The following is a 24138-nucleotide window of genomic DNA, read 5'->3' as shown; positions in this document are numbered from 1 at the left end:
GCCAGGTTGAAATTTTTATTGTGTGTATCAGCATGAAGAGCAGTTCTTGCAGATAGCTAGAATTACTTCATTTTTACAAAGTTTCGAGGATAAACTAACAAGGGAATCTAGGCTCTTTATAGTCAATATCTAAAAGCATTTTATTTTACAGAATTGACAGCATATGCCATGACTATTCCATTTGTCAGGCAACAGGTTTACAAAAAAGTGGAAGAAAAAGTGCGAAAGCAGACTAAAGGCCTGTATCCTGCACCTCTGAAAATAATTGATGTGAGTCTTACCCAATATTCCCAGTTTTCTCATATTTCCTTCCTTTCTATAGATCACTCCTCCTTATTGCCATTCTGGACCATGTATGTTCAGTACTAAATTTCTTAAGTCTGCTATTATTTACCAAAAATAAGGGAAGGGCATAGCAAGCTGTAAGGACTCATATAAAGTGATGTATTTGGGGAAAATCAATGCTGGACTTACTCATTGGTTGATGCATTTAAATCTATCAGTAACAAACCAGCAAACCAGGAAAGGAACCTAAGTCATATCAGTATAACAAGGCCATTAGAGTGTCAGGCACTAACCAAAAAGTAATTGAAACAAAATTGATGGCTCTATTCTATTCTTGGTCAACATCATTGTCAGTACCTAAAATCCCTCAAGGACTTCTTCATTGCTGTACTTATAAAAAAGATGTAATGATGTAAAGAAGCTCTGCAAAAGATCAATGAGGATAATTAAAATGATCACAGGGTTCAAGAAATCTCTTAACAGTAGTCTTTAAAACTTAGAAATTTTCAGTTGGGAAAGTCAAAGATTAAGAGAGCATATAACCAAAGACTTCACAATTGGTGATTGGGTCAGTCAACAAGTATATTTTGAGCAGAAGGCACCAAAGCACATAAAATATGAAATATGCCCCCACCTGCCTTCATCTCACAGGCTGGACTGGGGATGTTAGACACGTATATGTGTTAAGGCAGATACCCTTGTAAGAGATATAAGGCAGCATAAGATTAATGCCAAATAATTGGGACAGAGGAGGCAGCAATTACCATGAGACAGAGAGATCAGTGAGTGCCTCATGGGATCTGACCTGAACCCTGAAAGCTGGGTGGAGGATAGGTGAAGGGAAAATATTGCCAAGGAGGGAGGGCATTTAGAGCAAAGTTATGGAAGCTGGAAAACAGGCTCTTCGAGGAACATTAGTGAGACCAGTGTTTGTGGGAGATAATGAGATGTTAGTCTGAAGAAAAGCAGATTGAAGCTAGATTTTAGAAGGCTGGCAATAATGAATTGAGAAATTTTACCTTTGTCTGATAAAGATTATAGAGAGCCATTTGCATGGTAGTGGGTAAAAATGGTTTCGAAGGAGAGACAAAGTACAGCAGTGAATTAGCAAACTGTCTTGGTAATTCAGGCTTGAACTTTGAATAAGGCCCTGTGATATAATAGTAAAGTAAAAATATGAAAGCAGCAACAGGCTTGCCAAAGAGAGGTTATGAGTTAGGTTCAGATATATTGAGTTCAAATATTATGGGAAATTCAAGCAACAGTAGTTTAGACAGAGAAGTCAGAGTTAGAGATGTCAATTTGCTTATTTTTAAAAATTTGTCATTCACGTAAATTATGATAGTAAGTACAGGGTCATTTTTTTCATCTTTTATACTTGCCATTGTACTTAGGATAGTACTTATCCCAAATGTTACACTGAATTTTGTAGAGTTCATGATTATTGTGATAAACTAGGTCATATATCTGAGGGAGAAAGCGTAGAGAGCTAAAAGGGCTCAAAGTGGAAGTTCAGGATCTGCCTACATTTGAAGATCAGGAGAGAAGCCAGAAGAGTAATTCAAGCTTTGTCTTTCCTTCTCCTTCTGTGTTATGCTAGATTTAGTAGTAGCCTCAAAGATGGAGAAATAAGTCAGTCGAGGGCAGCTGGATCCTCAGTCCTCTTCTCTTTCTTACTCCAGTCTAGACTTTTGACTTACTCTTTGAGGACTAGCAACACTGGCAATTTTATTTAGTATTATTGTACATCTCGCCAATCTATTCCAACACTGAGCAAGTGCTTTATATGTTTTTTAGGTGGTAAAGACTGGAATTGAGCAAGGGAGTGATGCTGGTTATCTCTCTGAATCTCAGGTAAACTTATTTCCTTTCAATGTTTTATTAGTTAAAGGAAAACTAAAGATCCAATCCTCTGTATAAAGCTGAAAAAGGAAAAAAATACCCAAAGCCTAGTAAGAATTTTTTTCTTCCAGTGCTTATCATCTCTTATGATCAATCTCAGTGAGCAAGTAGATGCTAAGAATACCCTAATGGGGCCGGGCATGGTGGTTTACCCCTGTAATTCCAACACTCTGGGAGGCCGAGGTGGGCAGATCGCTTGAGCTTGAGTTCAAGATCAGCATGGGCAACATGGCAAAACTCCATCTTTACAAAAACTACAAAAATTAGCCAGGCATGGTGGCATGTGCCTATAATCCCAGCTACTTCCAGGGCTGAAGCAGGAGAATTGTTGAAGTCCAGGAGGTTAAGGCTGCAGTGAGCTAAGTAAGATCGCATTCCAGCCTCGTGACAAAGTGAGACCACTGTCTCCAAAAAAAAAAAAAAGAAAGAAAGAAAGAAAAAAAAAAAAAGAAAAAACCTTTTGGTCTGCAGATGTTTGAACTTACCCTCAGTAATAAGGTTGTCACTACAAAGGGCAAGAACAGAGTTATAATCCTTTCAAAACAAGTCACTTGGGTGTTTTTTGTTCTGCACTTGGGCAGGTTTTATTGAGACAAAATGAATACGAAGATAGAAAAATATTTTTCTTATAAGTTAGGGCCTAGAGATGATGACACTGAATTTTTTGTAAATTGGAAAATGAAAGGAAGTATCTTGTACCCACTAAAAGACGAAGACAGAAGAGATGTATGTACCAGCTTTACCCATGTACTTTTCTAGCAACTTGGCGATGTTGCAGATTTAAGTGATTTGTGTTTGTTTTTAAGTTTTAAACGATCATTGAAGAATGGTTGCTCTTTTATAAAGTTGAATATCTCTTATCCAAAATGTTTGGGACTAGAAACATTTCAGATTTCAGACTTTTTCAGATAGTGGAATATTTGCATATATATGATGGAGAGATCTTGGGAATGGGATCAGAGTCTAAACATGAAATTAATTTCATATACACCTTATACACATAGCCTGATGGTAATATTGTACATTATTTTTAATAATTTTTTATATAAAACAGTTTTGACTGCAGCTCATAACGTGTAATATCTTGCCCGTGACATCATGTTGGCACTCAAAAAATTTTGGATTTTGGAGCATTTTGGATTTTGGATTTTCAGATTAACGATGCTCAACCTGTAAAAGGACAAAAAAAAATATCTGAAGAGCTCAGGACAGGTACCAGAAAAACACTTCTAGTATTAGATGTTTTGTTGGGCATTTCTGATTTTTAAAAAAATATAACCAAGTGCACATAAACATACGTACAGAACAATTGAGGAATAAGTTTCACGAATCAGTAGCTGTCTTCACTGTGTGCATTGTGCTCGGTATCCTCTGTGTATTCCTCTTTTTATGTATATAATGCTTATTGCCACTCACTAAATTTCTGACCATTGATAAATCTTTTGCCCACGTTTGAAAATCACTGGTTTATTAGATAAAACATCCTGTATCAAGATGAGTAAAGCATTGATTGTGTTACTATTTTACGTTCTATTGGGTCATGAAAGCAGCTTTATTAGAGGGATTCTTTTGAAATGCTCTTTGTAACCATGTAATCTTACCAGTATATCCTAGTGATATTAATAATAGCTAACCTTGAGACCCTGGTCATTTTACTAGTGTTCTCATTTAATCCCCTAGAACAATACTATGAAATGGGTATTGTTTTTCCCATTTTTAAGGATGAAGAAAGCTTCACGATGGGGCAGTGGCAGAGACAGGATCTGTCAAATCCTAAATGTTATGCCTTTAACCACCAAGTTGAGACTTTTTCTCCATAAATTAGGCTACTTTTTAAAGTGGTAAATCCCACGTGGGCAGCCTGCTACAGTAGAAAAAGAACTGGAGTTCAAGGCTGGGCGCGGTGGCTCACGCCTGTAATCCTAGCACTTTGGGAGGCCAAGGCGGGCGGATCACGAGGTCAGGAGATCAAGACCATCCTGGCTAACACGGTGAAACCCCGTCTCTACTAAAAATACAAAAAATTAGCTGGGCATGGTGGCAGCGCCTGTAGTCCCAGCTACTCGGGAGGCTAAGGCAGGAGAATGGTGTGAACCTGGGAGGCGGAGGTTGCAGTGAGCGGAGATCACGCCACTGCCCTCCAGCCTGGGTGACAGTGCGAGACTCCATCTCAAATTAAAAAAAACAATAGAACTGGGGTTCAGAATCATACTATCTTGGTTCAAGTTCCATTTCTGCCACTTTGAGGCAGTATGGCTTTGAGCAAAGTCGCTCCATTTCTTTGGACCTCCTCTTCCCAATCTGTAAAATGAGAGGGTTGGTTTGAGATGATTGTGGAGGCTTATTTTGGGGCCCTGAGACTCTAGTTTTATGAAAAAAGTTACCACACCTCTGGTGTAAAGAAGCTGAGAGCTTAGTTATATCCAAAATTTTCTTCAATACAGTAGTCGGAAAGTGCTCCAGATGAGACAAGTAAAGAAAAGACACATCAGTGAGAGACAGACTTCTGCAGCACTGAACCCCCAACCTCCCCCACATCCCCAGGAACTCAGGCTTCACATGCATTACTTCTGCTCTTCAGAGGAACCTGAACTGAAGGAATCCATATAACCTAGACTGTGAAATTCTACCTTTTCTCATTCCTTTTTACTTTGCAGAAATTTGGAGAGCTTATAATGACCAAAGAATCAAAGGCCTTGATGGGACTCTACCATGGTCAGGTCCTGTGCAAGAAGAATAAATTTGGAGCTCCACAGAAGGATGTTAAGTAAGTTAAACTCTACGCAGGAAGCCCTTGTGAATTTTATTGTGTGCAAAGCTCACAGAGGCTTTGAAGATCTACAGAGCTAGATCTATATCTTAATTCAGTCTTGCCCTCAACCTCTTCTTTCCTGAGCATATTTGAGCCCTTATGTCTATTAAAAACTTTTTGGCTTTCAAAGTTCTGCCTGTTCTGAGTTTTTTCCAAACCCCTCTGGTCATGCCTATAGAGGCTTTCTTGTCACATATTGATGTCGCCTAGAAATCTGGTTTAGGTCTCCCTTCCCAAACCACACACTCCCTCTGCACTGTTCAGTGGTCATCTCTCTCTCTGTGATTTGAGATGCCATCTCTGGGAACTCACACTTCTTCCTCATTAAAAAACATAAAACTTCATTGTAACTGTTAAAATCTTGTCCTTCTTTTAGCTTACAACCTAAGTATTGGAAAGTCTGTCTGCCTCTTTTCATGTGTATTGCCATAAGCCACCCTTTTTCCATATTATGCTGCCTAATAGCTCTTCAGAGTCTATGTTTAATGATCCCCCTAAACTTACCTTGTAGCTCTGTGGTTCTCAGCGTGGACAATTTTGCCCCCCAGGGGGGACATTTGACAATGCCTGGGAACATTTTTGGTCGTCACAACTAGGGAGGGAGGGATGCTACTGGCATCTGTGGGTGGAGGCCAGGGATGCTGCTAACCATCCTATAATGCACAGATAGTACCCGATATAAAGAAATATCCAGTTTGAAATGTCAGTAGTGCTGAGGTTGAGCTGTTCTATCTGAACTGCTGTGCGGGATTTCAGAGAAGCAGCTAATGATACTACCTTCTCCATCCTCTTACCTTTAATGAGATTACAAATATAAAATACAAAATAAAATGGATAAGAAGTCTGGGTGAAACAGGTAAGATTCTAACCAAGAGGGCTGATTTCCAGTTACAATCTGAAATGCAACCTTAACTGCTTCTCTCAGACATTTAGTGACTGCTATCAATCCCATCTGAAGAGCCAATTGCACTTTTTCCACCTAACATTGATAGTACCTTGCATTTGATGAGCGGGGTAAATTACTTCCATGTTGCAGGAGAAAAATTACAGCCACTTAAACCTTTATCTCTTTACACATTCTACAAAAATCAGACAGATTAATAAGGAAAACAAAGCCACCCATTCCTTGTGCATAGCATAAATAGAAGGCAGAGAAGCATCCTGCAAAATTACAAAACCTAGACACACCGACTTCTACCCCTCCCCACCACATCCCTCCATGTACACAAAGAATGCTGTCAATTAAAGAAACTACACTTTGCAACAGAAGAGGGTACTCTTAAATTAAGAAACCTAGTGTCTTAATTTATTAACTCCAGACCCCTCTTGCTTAAGCATTTATTGTTGTATGGCGATAGTATACATCTCCATGTAACCATAAAATACCCCTTGGAGAAGGTGGTATTGTGTAGTAAGTACACAAAAAAGAAAGACAGGCCGGGCGCGGTGGCTCAAGCCTGTAATCCCAGCACTTTGGGAGGCCGAGACAGGCGGATCACGAGGTCAGGAGATCGAGACCATCCTGGCTAACATGGTGAAACCCCGTCTCTACTAAAAATACAAGAATTAGCCGGGCGAGGTGGCGGGCGCCTGTAGTCCCAGCTACTTGGGAGGCTGAGGCAGGAGAATGGCGTAAACCCAGAAGGCGGAGCTTGCAGTGAGCTGAGATCCGGCCACTGCACTCCAGTCCGGGCGACAGAGCGAGACTCCGCCTCAAAAAAAAAAAAAAAAAAAGACAGCACCTACAATAAGGCAATATAAGAAAAAAAGAGAAAATGAGAATCAGAATACTTAAGTTTATGAAAATTCTGTCCCCCAAAAAACAACGACAATGCAGAAGAAGACTATAACAGAACACTCCCAAACTTGATTTAAATATTCTTGAATCAGCATTTGCAGAAGAGAAAAAAAGCCACCTTGAATCAAAAATTTTAAAACTCAGAACTTTAATGGACAGAAAAACAGAATAAATGTAGGAGTTGACCTAACTTGGGAAAGATATTGAAGAAAAAGGTAGCATCATCTTAGAAATGAAGAATAAGCTATAAGGTACCCAAGGCAGACTATGTTAAACTGAAAATTGAATAATGAACATTGTAGATAGGGTGTCCCCCTTCCTGCTTTCCCAGTTGTCAGTAATTCTACTTTCATCTCTCTAGGCCACTTCCCCCTTGCCTTGGATGAGAACTGGAATTCCTTATCGATTGTCTCTTTACAAATTAATCTTTCATATGAATAATGCATTCCATCAGTTCTAATAAGTGAGGAGCAGTACTTATGAAAAAAAAAATGCTGAGCTACAAAATAGTATACAGACAAGGTGCCATGTTATGCATTCTTCAAATCACAACATTTCTGTGTAACCAACCCTCAAAAGTTCATGTCACCCAGCAGTTGGCTTATAAAGCATCATGCACCATAGATGTTAGCCTGCTGGGTAATTACACAAGTGGGTCATTTTCGGGGTGCTGAAGATGTTTACCAGAAGGATTCCGTAGATTGTGAAGTGTGTTAATTTAACTCTACATTGTTGTAGACAAATATTAAACAACTATAAAGCCATCATGAAAATTCTGGTGTTAATGAAGCAGAGCATAATAGTTAAGAAATGAGTGATATTTTAGCTGTGGACTCTGTTATAACAAAAGAGCCTTAAACACAGTTTTAGATTTTACTATTATCGTTACAGCTAAAGTTAACATTCCAGCAAATGCCCTCCCATCAGACAGACAAACAAAAAACAACCTAGCAAATAATGCATTCATTTTCTCCTTTCAAGAAAACTATAAGATTATAAGATACTGTTTTGTGTTTATGGGATTTTTTTGGTTGGGGGAGGGGGGCGGGTTTTCTTTTTTAGAGACAGTGTCTCATTCTGTCACGCAGGCTGGAGTGCAATGGCATAATCGCGGCTCACCATAACTCCTGGGCTCAAGCAGTCTTCCCACCTCTGTCTCCTGTGTAGCTGAGACTACAGGCGCACACCACCACACCCGGCTAATTTTCAAATAATTTGTAGAAATGAGTTCTTGCTAAGTTGCCCAGGCTAGTCTCAAAATCCTGGCCTCAAGCAGTCCTCCTGCCTCAGCCTCCCAAAGCACTAGGATTATAGGCATGGGCCGATATAATCCATGCCTGGCCTATATGATATGTTTTAACAGTTTTATAATGTAAAAATTGTATGGATTCTGTAGCTTGTACTTTTTATTCAGTGATATGACTTGGAGATGTAGATTGATACATATCAGGTAACTCCTTCATTTTAATCCCCTATTGATGAATTACTGGCTGTTACCAATTTTTCATTACAAACATTATTATACAGCTGTTCATCACAGCATGTCATCTTGTATTTAAGTGCATCTCTATAAAGTAGATAATGACAAGTAGAATTACTAGGTTATAGAGTATGCAGTTCTCAGTTCTAACAAAACCAAAGAACCCCCCAAAGTAGGACAAAGTGTACTTCCATCAACCATGCATGAAAGAACCAATTTTTTGTACATCCTAACTGATATTTGGCCAGGTGCAGTGGCTCATGCCTGTAATCCCAGCACTTTGGGAGTCCTAGGTGGGTGGATCACCTGAGGTCAGGAGTTCGAGACCAGCCTGGCCAACATGGTGAAACCCCATCTCTACTAAAAATACAAATATTATCTCGGTGTAGTGGCAGGCACCTGTAATCCCAACTACTCGGGAGGCTGAGACAGGAGGATCATTTGAACTGGGAGGTAGAGGTTGCAGTGAGCCAAGATCACACCATTGCACTCCAGCCTGGGCAGCAAGAGTGAAACTCCATCTTAAAAAAAAAAAAATGCCAGTCTGATGTATCTCATTTTAATTTGCATCGCCCCAATTATTAGGGAAATTGAACGTCTTTTTTTTTTTTTTTTTTTTTTGAGACGGAGTCTGACTGTGTCACCCAGGCTGGAATGCAGTGGCCGGATCTCAGCTCACTGCAAGCTCCGCCTCCCGGGTTTATGCCATTCTCCTGCCTCAGCCTCCCGAGTAGCTGGGATGAACATCTTTTTATTATTATTATTTTCTTTTTTTTTTTGAGACGGAGTCTCGCTCTGTCACCCAGGCTGGAGTGCAGTGGCCGGATCTCAGCTCACTGCAAGCTCCGCCTCCCGGGTTCACGCCATTCTCCTGCCTCAGCCTCCCGAGTAGCTGGGACTACAGGCGCCGCCACCTCGCCCGGCTAGTTTTTTGTATTTTTAGTAGAGACGGGGTTTCACCGTGTTAGCCAGGATGGTCTCGATCTCCTGACCTCGTGATCTGCCCATCTCGGCCTCCCAAAGTGCTGGGATTACAGGCTTGAGCCACCGCGCCCGGCCTATTATTTTCTTAATAGAGATGAGGTCTCACTGTGTTGCCCAGGCTGATTTTGAACTCCTGAGCTCAAGCGATCCTCCCTCCTAGGCCTCCTAAAGTGTTAAGATTACAGGCATGAGCTACCATGTCTGGCTGAAATTGAGCATCTTTATTGACAATTTGTTTTGTTCTTCTATGAATTGCTTTATATCCCTTGCCCATTTTATTTGGTTGTCTTTTTAAATTGATATATGCATGTTCTATTTTTCCAGCAGTATCCTTTGTCTGCTATATATGTCACAAATTCTTCCCATTCTATGGTTGTCTTAATTTTGTGGGGTCATTTGTCAAACGGATTTTTTTTTTTTTTTTTTTTAAGATGGAGTTTTGCTCTGTCACCCAGGCTGGAATGCAGTGGCGCAATCTCAGCTTACTGCAACCTCCGCCTCCCAGGTTCAAGCGATTCTCCTGCCTCAGCCTCTTGAGTAGCTGGGATTACAGGTGTGCACCACCACACTCGGCTAATTTTTTTATTTTTGTATTTTGGTGAGGTTGGTCTTAAACTCCTGACCTTGTGATCTGCCTTCCTTGGCCTCCCAAATTGCTGGGGATACAGGCGTAAGCGACTATGCCTGGCCAAAACAGAAATTTTTAATTTTGATGTAGCAAATGTATCAATCTTTTTTTTTCAGTCCCTATTTTTTGTTTCTCTACTGTATTTTCTCATTGTCCCGCAATTACTTCTCACTCACCATGTAAATATTTGTACTATTACAAAGCTGCATTTAGAAGATGCTCCTAGGACCTGAAGTTAGATTTCCTTTTCAGGACTTTAGTATGATTTTTAAACATTATAATCAGAATGGTTAGGAATGAAACTTTATCCTTCATTACAACTGTAATTTGAATAACAATGCTGTAAACTTGGGCTTCTTTTATGAAGAGATTCTTTAAAAATTTTTCTTAGTTATTTACTGTGTGAATATGGCAAATTATTCCAGAACTATAGGGAACTAAAATGAATAAGCAGATATAATCTCCGGTTCTCAAAAGGCTTCGAATTTAATTGAGGAGACAAATAATGGACACGAAGCCATTCCAGAATACTGTGGGGTAAATCAAGTGGTCCTGAGAAGTTCTAGAGGAATTCAGGGGCAAAAAAAGGTAGCAATGTGCATATGTGGAGGTGTTTAAGGAAGGGGTAAGGTCTAGAAGCAAGGAGACTGTGGAGGAGACTTTGAACTCATCCAGACAAGGAGTGATAAAGGCACAGATTTTGGGGGAAATGAAAGATTACACGATGGCTTACACCTGTAATCCCAGCTATTTGGGAGGCTCATGTGGGAGGATCATTTGAGGCCTGGCCAGGAGTTCGAGACCAGCCTGGCATCATAGTGAGACCCTATCTCTACAAAAAAACTTAAAAATTAGCCAGGAGTGGTGATACTACCTTTAGTCCGAGCTACTCAGGAGACTGAGGCAGAAGGATCAATTGTACCCAGGAGTTCAAGGCTGCAGTGAGCCTAGGATTGTACCACTGTACTCCAGCCTGGGTGAGGGAGCAAAACCATGTCTCTCAAAAAAATGAAAGAAAGAAAGATGACTGGCCGGGCGCGGTGGCTCAAGCCTGTAATCCCAGCACTTTGGGAGGCCGAGACGGGCGGATCACGAGGTCAGGAGATCGAGACCAGACTGGCTAATACAGTGAAACCCCGTCTCTACTAAAAAATACAAAAAACTAGCCGGGCGAGGTGGCGGGCGCCTGTATTCCCAGCTGCTCGGGAGACTGAGGCAGGAGAATGGCGTAAACCCGGGAGGCAGAGCTTGCAGTGAGCTGAGATCCAGCCACTGCACTCCAGCGACAGAGCGAGGCTCCGTCTCAAAAAAAAAAGAAAGAAAGAAAGATGACTGGCAAATAGTCAAAATCAACAAGTTGTTCAATAAGAAAAGAGATTGGTCTTTTTGGGCATATCACTGCAAGTTGGCTTTTGTTCGAAAAAAAAAATACTCATGTTGACTTAAATATAAATTGGTTGTTTTGTTTTCAGTGATTCCGAAGCATGATTGAAGATTAGTATAATTCTATCTTGGGTAGACCAGTTCTTTTAGACCTGGTGGGATTTTGCACTTAACTTTTAAAATCAATCATTTAGACTTGGTGGGTTTTTGCACTTAACTTTTAAAATCAATCATTTATTAAAGCTGTGTTTTTAATAAATAAAAATTATTTGAAACACCTTATAGTTGTGCCTGCATTAGTTGATTTATTGAATAACTTAGGCAATCTTCCACTTTTACTGAAATGATTGAGATCAGTTTGCCGAAAGTCATTTCATCCTTTCCTTGCAGGCATCTGGCTATTCTTGGTGCAGGGCTGATGGGAGCAGGCATCGCCCAAGTCTCCGTAGATAAGGGGCTAAAGACTATACTTAAAGATGCCACCCTCACTGGGCTAGACCGAGGACAGCAACAAGTGTTCAGAGGGTAAGTCTGCTCTCTCTCTTTGCAAGAGTTAGAATGTCCATTTTTTCTTGGTTGGTTTTTTGTGGTGGCTTGGTGGGTTTTTTGTTTGTTTTTGTCATCACGGATTCCTTTTTCCTGAACATAGTAAGTTCTAGATACTCCATAGTGAAGCCAAGTTTCTTTTGATTTTTAGAAATGCCAGTTCCTTCTTTGACTTCGTTTTGTTACAGATATTATAGACAATTAACATCCTTGGAGTCTGTAGTCTTTGAATACAGAAGGGAAAATCTTATCTAGTAGATACTTGTTAATGCCATTTTACACTTTAGTATCAGGCCTGCGGATTTTGATACAGTTTGCATGTAATTGCTCTATTGTTAAGGATTATTGAAACGGCATGACTGTCTCTGTTGAGAAGACTGAGTGAGGTTAGGATGTAAGGAAATGGGCGGTAATTGCAGGGGCAAGGCCAGGCCAGGATCAGGACTCTTGAGCCTTGTATTTCCTGACTGGCATTACAGAGAGAAGCTGTAAACTGATTCCTCCACAGTGTCTGTGGCTTTACAGACTATCTTCATCTTACCTCTGAATTAATAAAGGGGGAATATTATTCCCCCTCCTCACCTCCTGCCTCTGTCAACACCACACACATACTGCCTGTTTTGCAGAGGGAAAGATGGAGCAGCAGCTTGGCCAAATGGGGGTTTGGTTTGATCAGCTTTCTGCTCACATTTAATGGACAAGCTGGCTGCACTTAAACCATCCTGCATGTGAGTTTTAGCTGAGTGAGCTTTTTTGTTTCTTAAATGGATTAGATAGCTTAAGCATGTTGTTATCCCTTTTCTGCAGAGAAACTCACATATTGCTGCCATAATGCTAACCAGGATCTGGCAGGTTTCATCATGTTGGCAGATTATTGTAAGATAACAAGTTGTAGTAGCAGATTCTGACCAAAAAAATGGCATGTGCTAGATAGCAGCAGTGCCCTAAAACTAGCATGCAAGCATCCCAAACAACATTGCATACCATCACCAAAGTAAGAAATTGTTGCTCTAAAATAGTTTCCTCCCCAATCTCTCTTGAATAGTGTCCTGGGTTCCCCTTTTTGTCTTAGAAACATCAGGTTCTGGTGAGTGCTGCTCACCACATGGCTGACTTGGGACGTAATCGTTCCTGTCCTCTCTTGGGAATAGTTTAATTGGGCATTAGAATTTGAGCAACTAACAACGTTTTGAATGCTGACAAGTATCTTGTTTGCTGACTGCTGTCCTGACTGTCAAAAACAAAAGGTTTGAGCCGATACTTTTAAAACCTTATTTGATGTTTTTGTTTCTTTTCAGACAAGAGTCTCACTTTGTTGCCCAGGCTGGAGCACAATGGTGCGATCTTGGCTCACTGCAACGTCTGCCTCCCAGGTTCAAGCAATTCTCCTGCCTCAGCCTCACAAATAGCTGAGACTACAGGCATTCGCCACCATGCACAGCTGATTTTTTTTTTTTTTTTTTGAGACTGAGCCTCGCTGTGTCGCCCAGGCTGGAGTGCAGTGGCCAGATCTTAGCTCGCTGCAAGCTCCGCCTCCCGGGTTTACACCATTCTCTCTGCCTCAGCCTCCCGAGTAGCTGAGACTACAGGCGACCCGCCACCTCACCCGGCTAGTTTTTTGTATTTTGTAGTAGAGACGGGGTTTCACCGTGTTAGCCAGGATGGTCTCGATCTCCTGACCTCGTGATCTGCCCGACTCGGCCTCCCAAAGTGCTGGGATTACAGGCTTGAGCCACCGCGCCTGGCCTGATTTTTGTTTTTCTTGTAGAGATGGGATTTCACCATGTTGGCCAGGCTGGTCTTGAACTCCTGGCCTCAAGTGATCCACCCGCTGCAGCCTCCCACAGTGCTGGGATTACAGATGTGAGCCACTATGCCCGGCCCTTAAGACTTTATTTGAATACTTTGTATTTATCTTGTGGCCTTAATTTTTCTTTTGGTTAAGGAAATTAGTGGATGGGGTTTAGCTTCATTCTTCATTTAGAGGAAAACTCTAGGTGATTCATTCTGAAAGTGTGGTCAGATGGAATCTAAGAGAGCCTACTTCCCTTGGCAACGAAAAATAATCAGTTAAATGTCTTAATAACAGGAATCCTTTTCTGCTCCCTGTGGGAAAAAAGAAACCTTGAGATAATATTTTATGTAATCAGTGCAATGTGCTACTAGGTAATGAGTGGGAAGTAGATGGAGAATATAGGAAATAATGCTTGGTCTCTGTTCTTTAGAAGATTACAACTACAGGCTGGGCGTGGTGGCTCACGCCTGTAATCCCAACACTTTGGGAAGCCGAGGCAGATGGATCATGAGGTCAGGAGTTCAAGACCAGCCTGGCCAAGATGGTGAAACCCCATCTCGACTGAAAAAAAAAAAAAATTAGCCAGGCGCGGTGGTCGGCGCCTGTAATCCCAGCTACTCAGAAGACTGAGGCAGAGAATTGCTTGAACCCGGGAGACGGAGGTTGCAGTGAGCCGAGATCGTGCCATTGCACTCTAGCCTGGGCAACAGAGCGAGACTCCATCTCAAAAAAAAAAATAGAAGATTACAACTACAGAATAACATAAAATTGTATGTTTGCAATAAGCAAATATAAAACCATGTGGTCTCAGACACACTTTGGCTGCTTCCTCTGTCATAGGTAGAGAATTACCAGAACTGCTCTTTTGTTTTGCCATTCTAGTATTCACATTATTTACTTCTCTTGGCAAATTTAACTGGTTTAAGAGTGATTTAGTTTATGTAAGTTGGGCATTTGGAGGCATTCTATGGTAGAAAGAATGTGTACTTGGGAGTTAACAGGTCTGAATTCTAGCACCCTCCCTTATCAAGCTATTTGACCATAGGTCCCTCTGAGACTCTTTAAACAACTCGAAAGTCTCCCTCAGAATGGGAGTAACAGAACAACTACCTCACAGAGTTGGTGAAAGACATGTGTGTGCTCTGGCCCATGGACACTCAAGTAAACATTAGTTTCCTTTTCTTCCCATCTAACAAGGAATGTGTTTTTTCTAGATTGAATGACAAAGTGAAGAAGAAAGCTCTAACATCATTTGAAAGGGATTCCATCTTCAGCAACTTGACTGGACAGCTTGATTACCAAGGTTTTGAAAAGGCCGACATGGTGATTGAAGCTGTGTTTGAGGACCTTAGTCTTAAGCACAGAGTGCTAAAGGAAGTAGAAGCGGTAAGCAAGGGGCTGTTGTACTTGAATCCTAGTGTAGTGAACAGAAAACAGGTTTTTTTTTTTTAAAGGAACTATAGGAAACTCGTGGTTGCTTTTAAAAAAGGACTATTCAAAGGCTGGGCATGGTGGCTCACACCTGTAATCCCAGCAGTTTGGGAGGCTGAGGCGGGCGGATCACAAGGTCAGGAGTTGGAGACCAGACTGGCCAATATGGTGAAACCCCATCTTTACTACAAAATACAAAATTAGCCGGGCATGGTGGCATGTGCCTGTAGTCCCAGCTATTCAGGAGGCTGAAGCAGGAGAATCGCTGGAACCTGGGAGGCGGAGGTTGCAGTGAGCCGAGATCACGCCACTGCACTCCAGCGTGGGTGACAGAGCGAGACTCCATCTCCAAAAAAGAAAGGACTTTTCATTATCAAACGTTAAGTTTTTATGTGTGCTCATGCACACTGCATATGTTATAAAGGTCAAATCTAAATCCTAAAGGAAGAAAATTAGGGTTCGTTCACCTTATTCATGTAGGAACTCTGTCACCCAAACATACAGATAACCTCACAAAGTATAGCCAGATGCTTTAAGATTTTTTGGTTAGCCGAAAGCCATAACCAAACCTCTTCAGGTCTAAGGCTGCAAAGGAAATAGGGGAGGACAGTTCCTCCAGATGCTTGTTCTGTGGAAATGCTGCCTTGGCCCAGCTCCCAAATGTTCTCCATAGCCACTTCTTGAGATGGGCTGACATGAACAAAACAAGTACTTGAAGTGGGGAGTAGGAAGAGTGAGCTCCGAGGAGTAATAGCAGTAATTCAGGCATGAGGTCCAAGGCCTAAGCTAGTCTACAGTTGGATAAACAGAATGTGGGTTACCGAAAGGTGAACATGAAATGATTCTGACTTGGCAACATGCTGGATATAATGAGCAGTGAACTCATTACAAAAGATAAGAGTACCGCAAAGCAAGACTCTGTCTCAAAATAAATAAACAAATAGTATCTTCTTTTATTGTCCATAGAGCTAACAAAACCCATTCCTTGGACATTCTTCCACAGGCATTCTCTCTAGACCACCCCGTTTCGGTTGGCCTCTCTAGTATCTTCCTCATGTCTCAGTGTTCTACTGCTGTGTTTACAACTATCTTTTCACAATTCTGCAATCTGGGCAGGGCTCTGCAGAGACAGCGGTGCTTATGTCCACTGATTTCAAGGCTGGGGTCACTCCTGGGCTGCATTCCGCAGGAAGCTCGGCTGGGGCACCTCACTGCTTCCCCCACGTCTCTCATGGCCTGTCCTCACTTAGTCATCTCACCAGAACTTCTTTGTAGTGTGGCTGCAGGCTTCCAAAAGTACAAAAGCAGAAGCTACTGAGCTTCCTAAGTTTATTGTCAGGAAGAAAAGAAGATAAATAATTTAAAAAATTTAAAAAGAGGCTACCGGGCCTCATAGGGCTAGGTAGGCCTGGAACAGGCAGGGTAACTTCTGCTGCATTCTGTTGATAAAAACAAGTCACAAGACCAGCCCAGATTCAAGGAGAAGGGAAACAGACTCTACTTCTAGCTGGGAGAGAAGACATACATGTCCAAGGAAGGGAAGAATGTTTGCCAGCCAGCTTTGGAGACATTAGCTTGCTCTTCAGAAAGGATTTCACCACCAGCATTAGACACTATATTACTAAGAAAGTAATCTGACACTATGTAAGCTTTCTGACAGTCATGCTGTACTATCAATTCATTCCACTTTTTTTTTTTTTTTTAGAGACAGGGTCTCAATCTGTCACCCAGGCTGCAGTGCAGTGGCATGATCACAGCTCACTGTAACCTTAAGCGCCTGGGCTCAAGTGAGCCTCTCTCTTTAGCCTCCTGAGTAACTAGGACTATGGGTATGTGCCACCATGCTTGGCTAATTTTTTAAAGTTATTTTTTGTAAGGCTGGGCGCTCTGGCTCACACCTGTAATCCCAGCACTTTGGGAGGCCGAGGCGGGTGGATCATGAGATCAGGAGTTCAAGACGAGCCTGGCTAAGATGATGAAACCCTGTCTCTACTAAAAACTACAAAAAAAATTAGTCAGGCGCAGTGGCAGGCGCCTGTAATTCTAGCTGCTTGGGAGACTGAGGCAGGAGAATTGCTTCAACCTGGGTGGCAAAGCTTGCAGTGAGCTGAGATCACGCCACTGCACTCCAGCCTGGGCGAAAAAGTGAGACTCTGTCTCAAAAAAAAAAAAAAAAAAGTTATTTGTTGTAGATACAAGGTCTCACTATGATGCCGAGGTTGGTCTTGAACTCCTGGCCTCAAGCAATCCTCCATCCTTGGCCTCCTGAAGTATTGGAATTATAATTGTTTAGCGACCGTGCCCACCCTCCACTCTTGATTAACTAAAATCATGGGATCTTTACCACAAATACTGCCAAGCCAGGTCTTGTCCTTCAAGTACCCATACAGTTCTTTCCTTTTTTTTTTTTTTTTAATCTTAATGCAGTACTTTTATTGCATTATAATCTTATTTTGTACTCAGCTTTTCAGTGTGTTGAATGTGTCTTCCTCCTTGATTCTCATCTCTGTTAGGATTCTGCCTGTTCCAGGTTTGCACACGTTTGACAGGTGTCCCTTTCACGTTTTTCATCCAGCCATCTGAATAAAAACATGAATAACTGGGAGGCGGAGGTTGCAGTGAGCCTAGACTGCACCACTACACTCCAGCCTGGGCAACAGAGTGAGACTGTCTTAAAAAATAAATAAATAAATAAATAAATAAATAAATAAAAACATGAATAAGTTGGGATCGTGGCTAGAATGCTAAGACAATCTGCATTAGAGACTATTCTCCAGGTTGATGAAGCTCATAGTTAATAGTATTTGTGTCCCGTAGCTGTACTTATAGTGGTATGCCGTTTTTTAGTAACACACTGTATAAAATGACACAAGCATGCACATTTTGGTTTGTTCTTATAAAAGTGAAGTGGGGGAGTGTTTCATAAGCTTCCAGACTCCATGGCAGATCCAAACAAAAGAGGAGTTGATGCCCATGCTGGGTGTTGAATGAATTCAAGGCCATCTTTTCAGTATTGTTCTAAGTTGTTTTATTGACCCAACTGCTGAGATGTAGTCTCCAGGTCAGGATAAGGTGACCTCATGATGGGTCACAACTAGAGGAAGGCAGAATGGGAAAAGGAACAAGGTCAACATCTTCCCCAACACAAAAGCCCCTAGGTGATCCGTCAATGTCTGGGTGAGTGACATCTACTGTCTGAGCAGTTGGGGGGGGCGGGGTAAGAGAGTGGGCTGAGCCCAGGTGTCACTCATTAGCTTTGCCATGGACTCTAATCATCTCCCAGGCCTACCTGACACATTGTTAAATGCTTTTCCCCTGCAGGTGATTCCAGATCACTGTATCTTTGCCAGTAACACATCTGCTCTCCCAATCAGTGAAATTGCTGCTGTCAGCAAAAGACCTGAGAAGGTAAACTCGGAACAGAGAAAAACCCTGAGATGTTTTATTGCTTCAGATTCACTGATAAAGGCTTAGAGCTTGAGTACAGAAGAGGCAGGTCTGGATTACGAAGTGGATGCGGGTGGTTCCTAAACACCGGACACATAAATGCTAACACCATGATGAGTGTGAGATGCAGTTAAGTAAAGTACAACAAAAAATATCCTTTTCAAGGATCCCAAATGGGCATTATTTTTCAGGTTCAGGATATAAAGCCTACTTGTATCCTACAATTAGGCATTGAGGGATAGGCCTTAAGAAAGGATGCTCCAAGATATCAGTTTGGCTACAGAGCAGAGTCAGTGACTATTTAGAACAGGTTTGGTTCCAACTCCAGGGAATGGCAGGAATGGTGGGATGTGTCTGCCTGTGGGTTTGCTTATACCTTCTACCCCAGGACATGAAAGGGCTGGGTTATATAGAAGCACTTTCTGTGAGTATTTGGAATGATGCCCAGAAGTTTATTTTTGCTCTCAACCAGAGTAATTAAGGGGAAGTGAAATCATTCAAAGAGAAGTAAAGCAACTCACTTCTCTAGGGGATACCAGTTAGCTCCGCTAACCAGAGCCAGCCGAAGGTAGGCAGGAATTAGAAAAGAACTTTAAGCAGCTGAAAGTGTTAATATAAATTCTATGTACTGAAAACACAAAAGCCTATTTATTCCTACTCTCCTAGCTTGCTAATGCAGGGTAATCTAGTTTCCTGGCACACGGCAGATTAGAAGTGATGTGGGGACCTGACAGAGGCAGGCTCAGTGATGGCAGGATAAAGGTCATAGGGAGAAGTGGCAGCGGATAGTCTACAGATGGACAGTCTGATCGTGTCATAGCACTCAGAACATCTGTGTGGCATCTAAAATCAGTACAGGCGATGCCATTGCTGTTCATTTGATGCTAACCTCTCCCCACCATTGGAGCAGAACAAGCATCACACTTCGCAGCTCTGGCCTCCAAGTATCTAGGGTAGCTTTTCTCACCTGCTTGCCTTATGTCATTCATTTAAAAGTAAGGCCAAAAAGGCAAAATGGGTGACCACCCATCTTGGTTTGCCTGGAACCAAGGGACACAGGACCCTCAGTGCCACAGTTGGGAAATCCCCAGCCATCCAGGATGCATTGGTCATCTTTGGCACAACTTTCTGAGTGATGTAAATGTATTTTGCTTGGGGTAGTGATTATATGGATGTATATACAGTTGTCAGAACTCATCGATGTGAACACTTTTAAGATCTGTGCATTTTATTATATAGAAATTCTATGTCAATAAAGGCTAATTCTTTTGCTCAGGAGTACTGAGTCTGAATCAGGTCCTAAGTATTTCAGACGTAACTAAAAGAACACTAGGGGTTAGAAACAACTTTTGGATTGATAAGTTTACATAACATTTAATTGATCTGTGTATTACGTAATGGCATTGGAGACAGACAGACGTGTAATGGAATCCCACCCTGTCATATGCTGACTGACTCTGAACTGCCAACCTCTTGATACCTTTTTTCCTCATCTAGAGAATTAGGCTGACCAGTTCACAGGGTTGTAATGGATTAAATGTAAGGAATAAGTGGTAAATGTATTGAACAGCAGGTAGATAATGAGCAGCCAAAAATTATAGATATGACTTCTACCTTATAGCTCAAGTGAGAGGGAGAAAGCAAAACTATAAATAAATGAATTAGACTTCTTTCACCACAGTTCTGTTGTGAAGACAGTGTGACTGTTAGCTCAATGAGGGGGTTCTCTGAAACTTTAGCACGCATCAGAATCACCAGGAGGGATTATTAAAACAATAAATCTGGGCCCCACCCATGGAGTTTCTAATTCAGGAGGGCTGGGCTACGCCTGAGAATATGCACGCCTAACGCTCCCAGGTGACAACAGTGCTTGTTGGGCCCGGGTGCTACACGTGGAGAACTGCTGGTTTAATGAGTCTTAAATGCATCTGATTGTTGAGGAGTGTTAGTTAAATCTAGTATCCTGGTGGTGAGACCCGTCTGTGTAAAATGCAAATGTAACTCTGACAGCCCAACACAATTCTTCTGCCTGCCCCGCCCCCTCCCCAAAAAATGGATTCTCTTATCTAACCCATCAGTATCATTAATATAAGTGGAACCTTCATCCGTTGTTCCCCAATAAATCTAGTTTGGCCTCGAGCTGTGGTTTTGGCACTGATTGTGGGAGGATCTGATGTCTGTAGTGAAAAACCTTAGAAGCAAATAGAAGAGGAGGATTCCAATATGCTCTCCCTAAGCATACTAAACTTTTATCAAAGATCCATGGAACCAAACCACTCAGCTATGTCAAGCAGTATTCCTGTATCACAGCCACCTTTCTTTCTAGCGTTTTCCTAACAGAGAAGGAATGCTCTAGATTCCTCAACCGCATTCTCCAATCTGTTGGCTTTTGGTTCCCCTTGCCAGGTGATCGGCATGCACTACTTCTCTCCCGTGGACAAGATGCAGCTGCTGGAGATTATCACGACTGAGAAAACTTCCAGAGACACCAGTGCTTCAGCTGTAGCAGTCGGTCTCAAGCAGGGGAAGGTCATCATTGTGGTTAAGGTAAGGGGCTGTGTAACAGAGCTGTAGAGTTTGAAAAGTTCTAATAAGATTCCTTTTACCTCCAGGCTTGTTTATAAATATTCTGGGGCAAATGACCAGATTTTGATATGATTTTCCCCTGGGTTGTCTCCAGGACGGACGGTGGCACTGACTGTCCCACTGAGTCAAGGTGGGAATGGGGAGTATCTAGGGTGTGGCAGGGTTCTCCCAGCCATCCCAGACCTTGAAGGTGACCATGAAACTATCTGCTGTACTGTTTGATTCAAGCCAGGCTACCCCTAGTATGGCTTCCCCTACAATTTCATTTTTAAGGATTCTGATTGAGATTTTAAGTCACCCTAAGTTTTACAGTGACTTTCAAATGACTTTGAAGTGACCCTGGGAAAGGTAGAGTGTTTCAGTTCCAGCAACAGGGCCAGTGAGCTCATGTTCTCTCCCTTGGCAGGATGGACCTGGCTTCTATACTACCAGGTGTCTTGCGCCCATGATGTCTGAAGTCATCCGAATCCTCCAGGTTGGTATTGCTCTCCAGAGTGTTTGAGGCATCGTCCACTCCTTCAGTCACTCCAAAACTCATCATGTCAAGATAAGGACCAAGCTTCCTTCTAATATACCAACTCCTGCTCTTGTCTAGGAAGGTCCCTGGTGCCCCCTCTCTGCACAGCAGTCGGAAGTTGGGCTCATACTGCATTGAAAGGGGCAGAGCTTTCCCTCTGCCCCACAGCCTCCTCACTGTTCCAGCAAGCTAAAGGCCCCCCACAGCATGTCTTCTATGCTGTTTCTGCACCTCTCTGAGGAAGGGACCATCCAGAACAGGGCCTGCTTGGTTCAACTGGTGCTGCATCTGTTTCTGCAGCACACAGAACCCTCTAGTAGCCATCGAGGTCACTCTGGCAGGAAAGGAGAGGGATCCTCCTCTCTGGGCACTTAACCAGACTCGGGGATCACAGGGCTCTGAGTGCTGCTCTTTAATGATGTTTCTTCTGTTGGTCATGACACACTCAGCCATCTGTCATGGAATCTCCTTGTTACTGAGATTCAGCAATGCAAACAAGAAAATGAAGAATTTAGTCATCTCTAAACGTCCTTAAAGTGCTGTAGATTAGAGAAGGCTCAGACTTTCCACTGTGGCCCCAAACTTCTTTGTGCTTCCCTGAATGACATAGCACCAGTCCTGGGCCTGGTCAGGTGACACTCAAGGCAGTGGGTTTTACACAAGGCAGTGTTTGGAGCCAGTACAGGGAGCCCTTTGGGGGGATTTGGGCTGCCCTTCCCCAGAGGTCCCTGCTTCGCTTCCTGTTCAGGAAGGAGTTGACCCGAAGAAGCTGGATTCCCTGACCACAAGTTTTGGCTTTCCTGTGGGTGCCGCCACACTGGTGGACGAAGTTGGCGTGGATGTAGCAAAACATGTGGCGGAAGATCTGGGCAAAGTCTTTGGGGAGCGGTTTGGAGGCGGAAACCCAGAACTGTTGACACAGATGGTGTCCAAGGGCTTCCTAGGTGAGTAGCCTCAAGGAAACATAACTAGCACCACTAGTTACAAAGTTCTGAGCAGTTCCTGAGACCAAAGAGTTACAGAAGCCCTCCTGGAAGAAAGTTTTCTAAACACAGAGCCCTTGTCATTGGAGATTTCAAAAATGATTTCATGAGTCAGGTGCAGTAGCAACCACTTATGGCCTTAGCTGCTTAGGAGGCTGAGGTGGGAGGATCGCTTGAGCTCAGGAGTTTGAGGCCAGCCTGGGCAACATGGCGAGGCCCCTTCCTTTATATATTTAAAAAAAAAAAAAAAAAAGAGAGAGAAGAAAAAAGTCCTGTGAACCTTCTAAGGGCCAGGACTATAGACTATGGACAAAAGGCAGAGTTCTACCCTTCTGGGGCTCTAGCATCACCTGGTCCAAGTTACGCCAGATGGACAAACATTTTATCCCCCCGAGACGAAATCTGCGATAGTGCAGAAGCCTGCATCCGGGCTTTACCATGTTGTCTGGCCACCTGTGGGGAGAAAGTATAAGCTCACAATACACAGTATACAGTTGAGGCCCACAGAGAGGGGACTTTCTTGGCAAAATAGCAAAATCAGCATTACAGCCTGGGTGTCCTAGGGCCTGGTGTTGCATATCGGGATGTTAAGCTCACCCAGGTGGCGTTTCTCATCCAGGTACACAGATGCCCAAGATCCAGGTCACAAGATGATCTTTCTTTCTCTGCCCACTCTTCTGACAAAGACTAATTTGCTAGGGTTAGCTAGACATACAAATTCAGGAATTCAGAAGAGGCCAGAGCTTTATAATAGACCAACAGAGACAAGAATTCTCAGGCCAGGGTTGTTTTTTTGTTTTTGTTTTTGTTTTTTGAGACAGTCTCACTCTGTGACCCAGGCTGGAGTGCAGTGGCATGATCTCATCTCACTGCAAGCTCCACCTCCCAGGTTCAAGTGATTCTCCTGCCTCAGCCTTCCGAGTAGCCTGGATTATAGGCGCCCACCACGCCTGGCTAATTTTTGTATTTTTAGTAGAGATGGGGTTTCACCATGTTGGCCAGGCTGGTCTCAAACTCCTCACCTCAAATGGTCCACCCACCTCGGCTTCCCAAAGTGCTGGGATTACAGGTATGAGCCACCATGCCTGGCCAGGCCAGGGTTCTGAGAAGGAATAGTAACACTCCCTTTTCTTGCCTCTTTTAGGTCGCAAGTCTGGGAAGGGCTTTTACATCTATCAGGAGGGTGTGAAGAGGAAGGATTTGAATTCTGACATGGATAGTATTTTAGCGAGTCTGAAGCTGCCTCCTAACTCTGAAGTGTAAGTCCATTTGAGTGGCTAATGCCTGAAAATAGACTTTCTCTGACAGCCCAAAGCTTCCCAGCCCCTCTTCCATTTTCTTTTTTTTTTTCTTTTTTTTTTTTTTTAATACTTTAAGTTCTGGGATACATATGCAGGTTACTTAGGTATACACATGCCATGGTGTCCTCTTCCATTTTCTTTGTGACTACCATACCTGAACAGGAGGACCACTCCTGATGCTAGCATGGTAGCTTTCCAAGTGGAAGGCCCTCACACGTGCTGCCTTGGTCTCTGCCTGGCATCGAGGTGAGAACCAGGCC

General features: G+C 42.7%; 1 protein-coding gene across 1 annotated transcript in view; it reads left to right on the top strand.

The window, feature by feature from the left end:
- Positions 1–24138, top strand: part of HADHA (hydroxyacyl-CoA dehydrogenase trifunctional multienzyme complex subunit alpha) — a 58633-nt gene that overhangs the window by 33345 nt on the left and 1150 nt on the right. Inside the window, exons 9-18 of the mRNA XM_026454745.2 lie at positions 152–270; positions 2083–2139; positions 4845–4954; positions 11663–11797; positions 14828–14999; positions 18366–18452; positions 20898–21038; positions 21484–21552; positions 22343–22538; positions 23722–23836. Coding sequence (XP_026310530.1) covers positions 152–270; positions 2083–2139; positions 4845–4954; positions 11663–11797; positions 14828–14999; positions 18366–18452; positions 20898–21038; positions 21484–21552; positions 22343–22538; positions 23722–23836 — 1201 coding nt within the window. The remainder of the gene's footprint in view (positions 1–151; positions 271–2082; positions 2140–4844; positions 4955–11662; positions 11798–14827; positions 15000–18365; positions 18453–20897; positions 21039–21483; positions 21553–22342; positions 22539–23721; positions 23837–24138) is intronic.

Source organism: Piliocolobus tephrosceles, chromosome 15 (genome assembly GCF_002776525.5).
Source record: "Piliocolobus tephrosceles isolate RC106 chromosome 15, ASM277652v3, whole genome shotgun sequence".
Taxonomy (NCBI): domain Eukaryota; kingdom Metazoa; phylum Chordata; class Mammalia; order Primates; family Cercopithecidae; genus Piliocolobus; species Piliocolobus tephrosceles.
The sequence above is the reverse complement of the archived record's forward strand: the minus strand, read 5'-3'. Positions and strand labels throughout refer to the sequence as shown.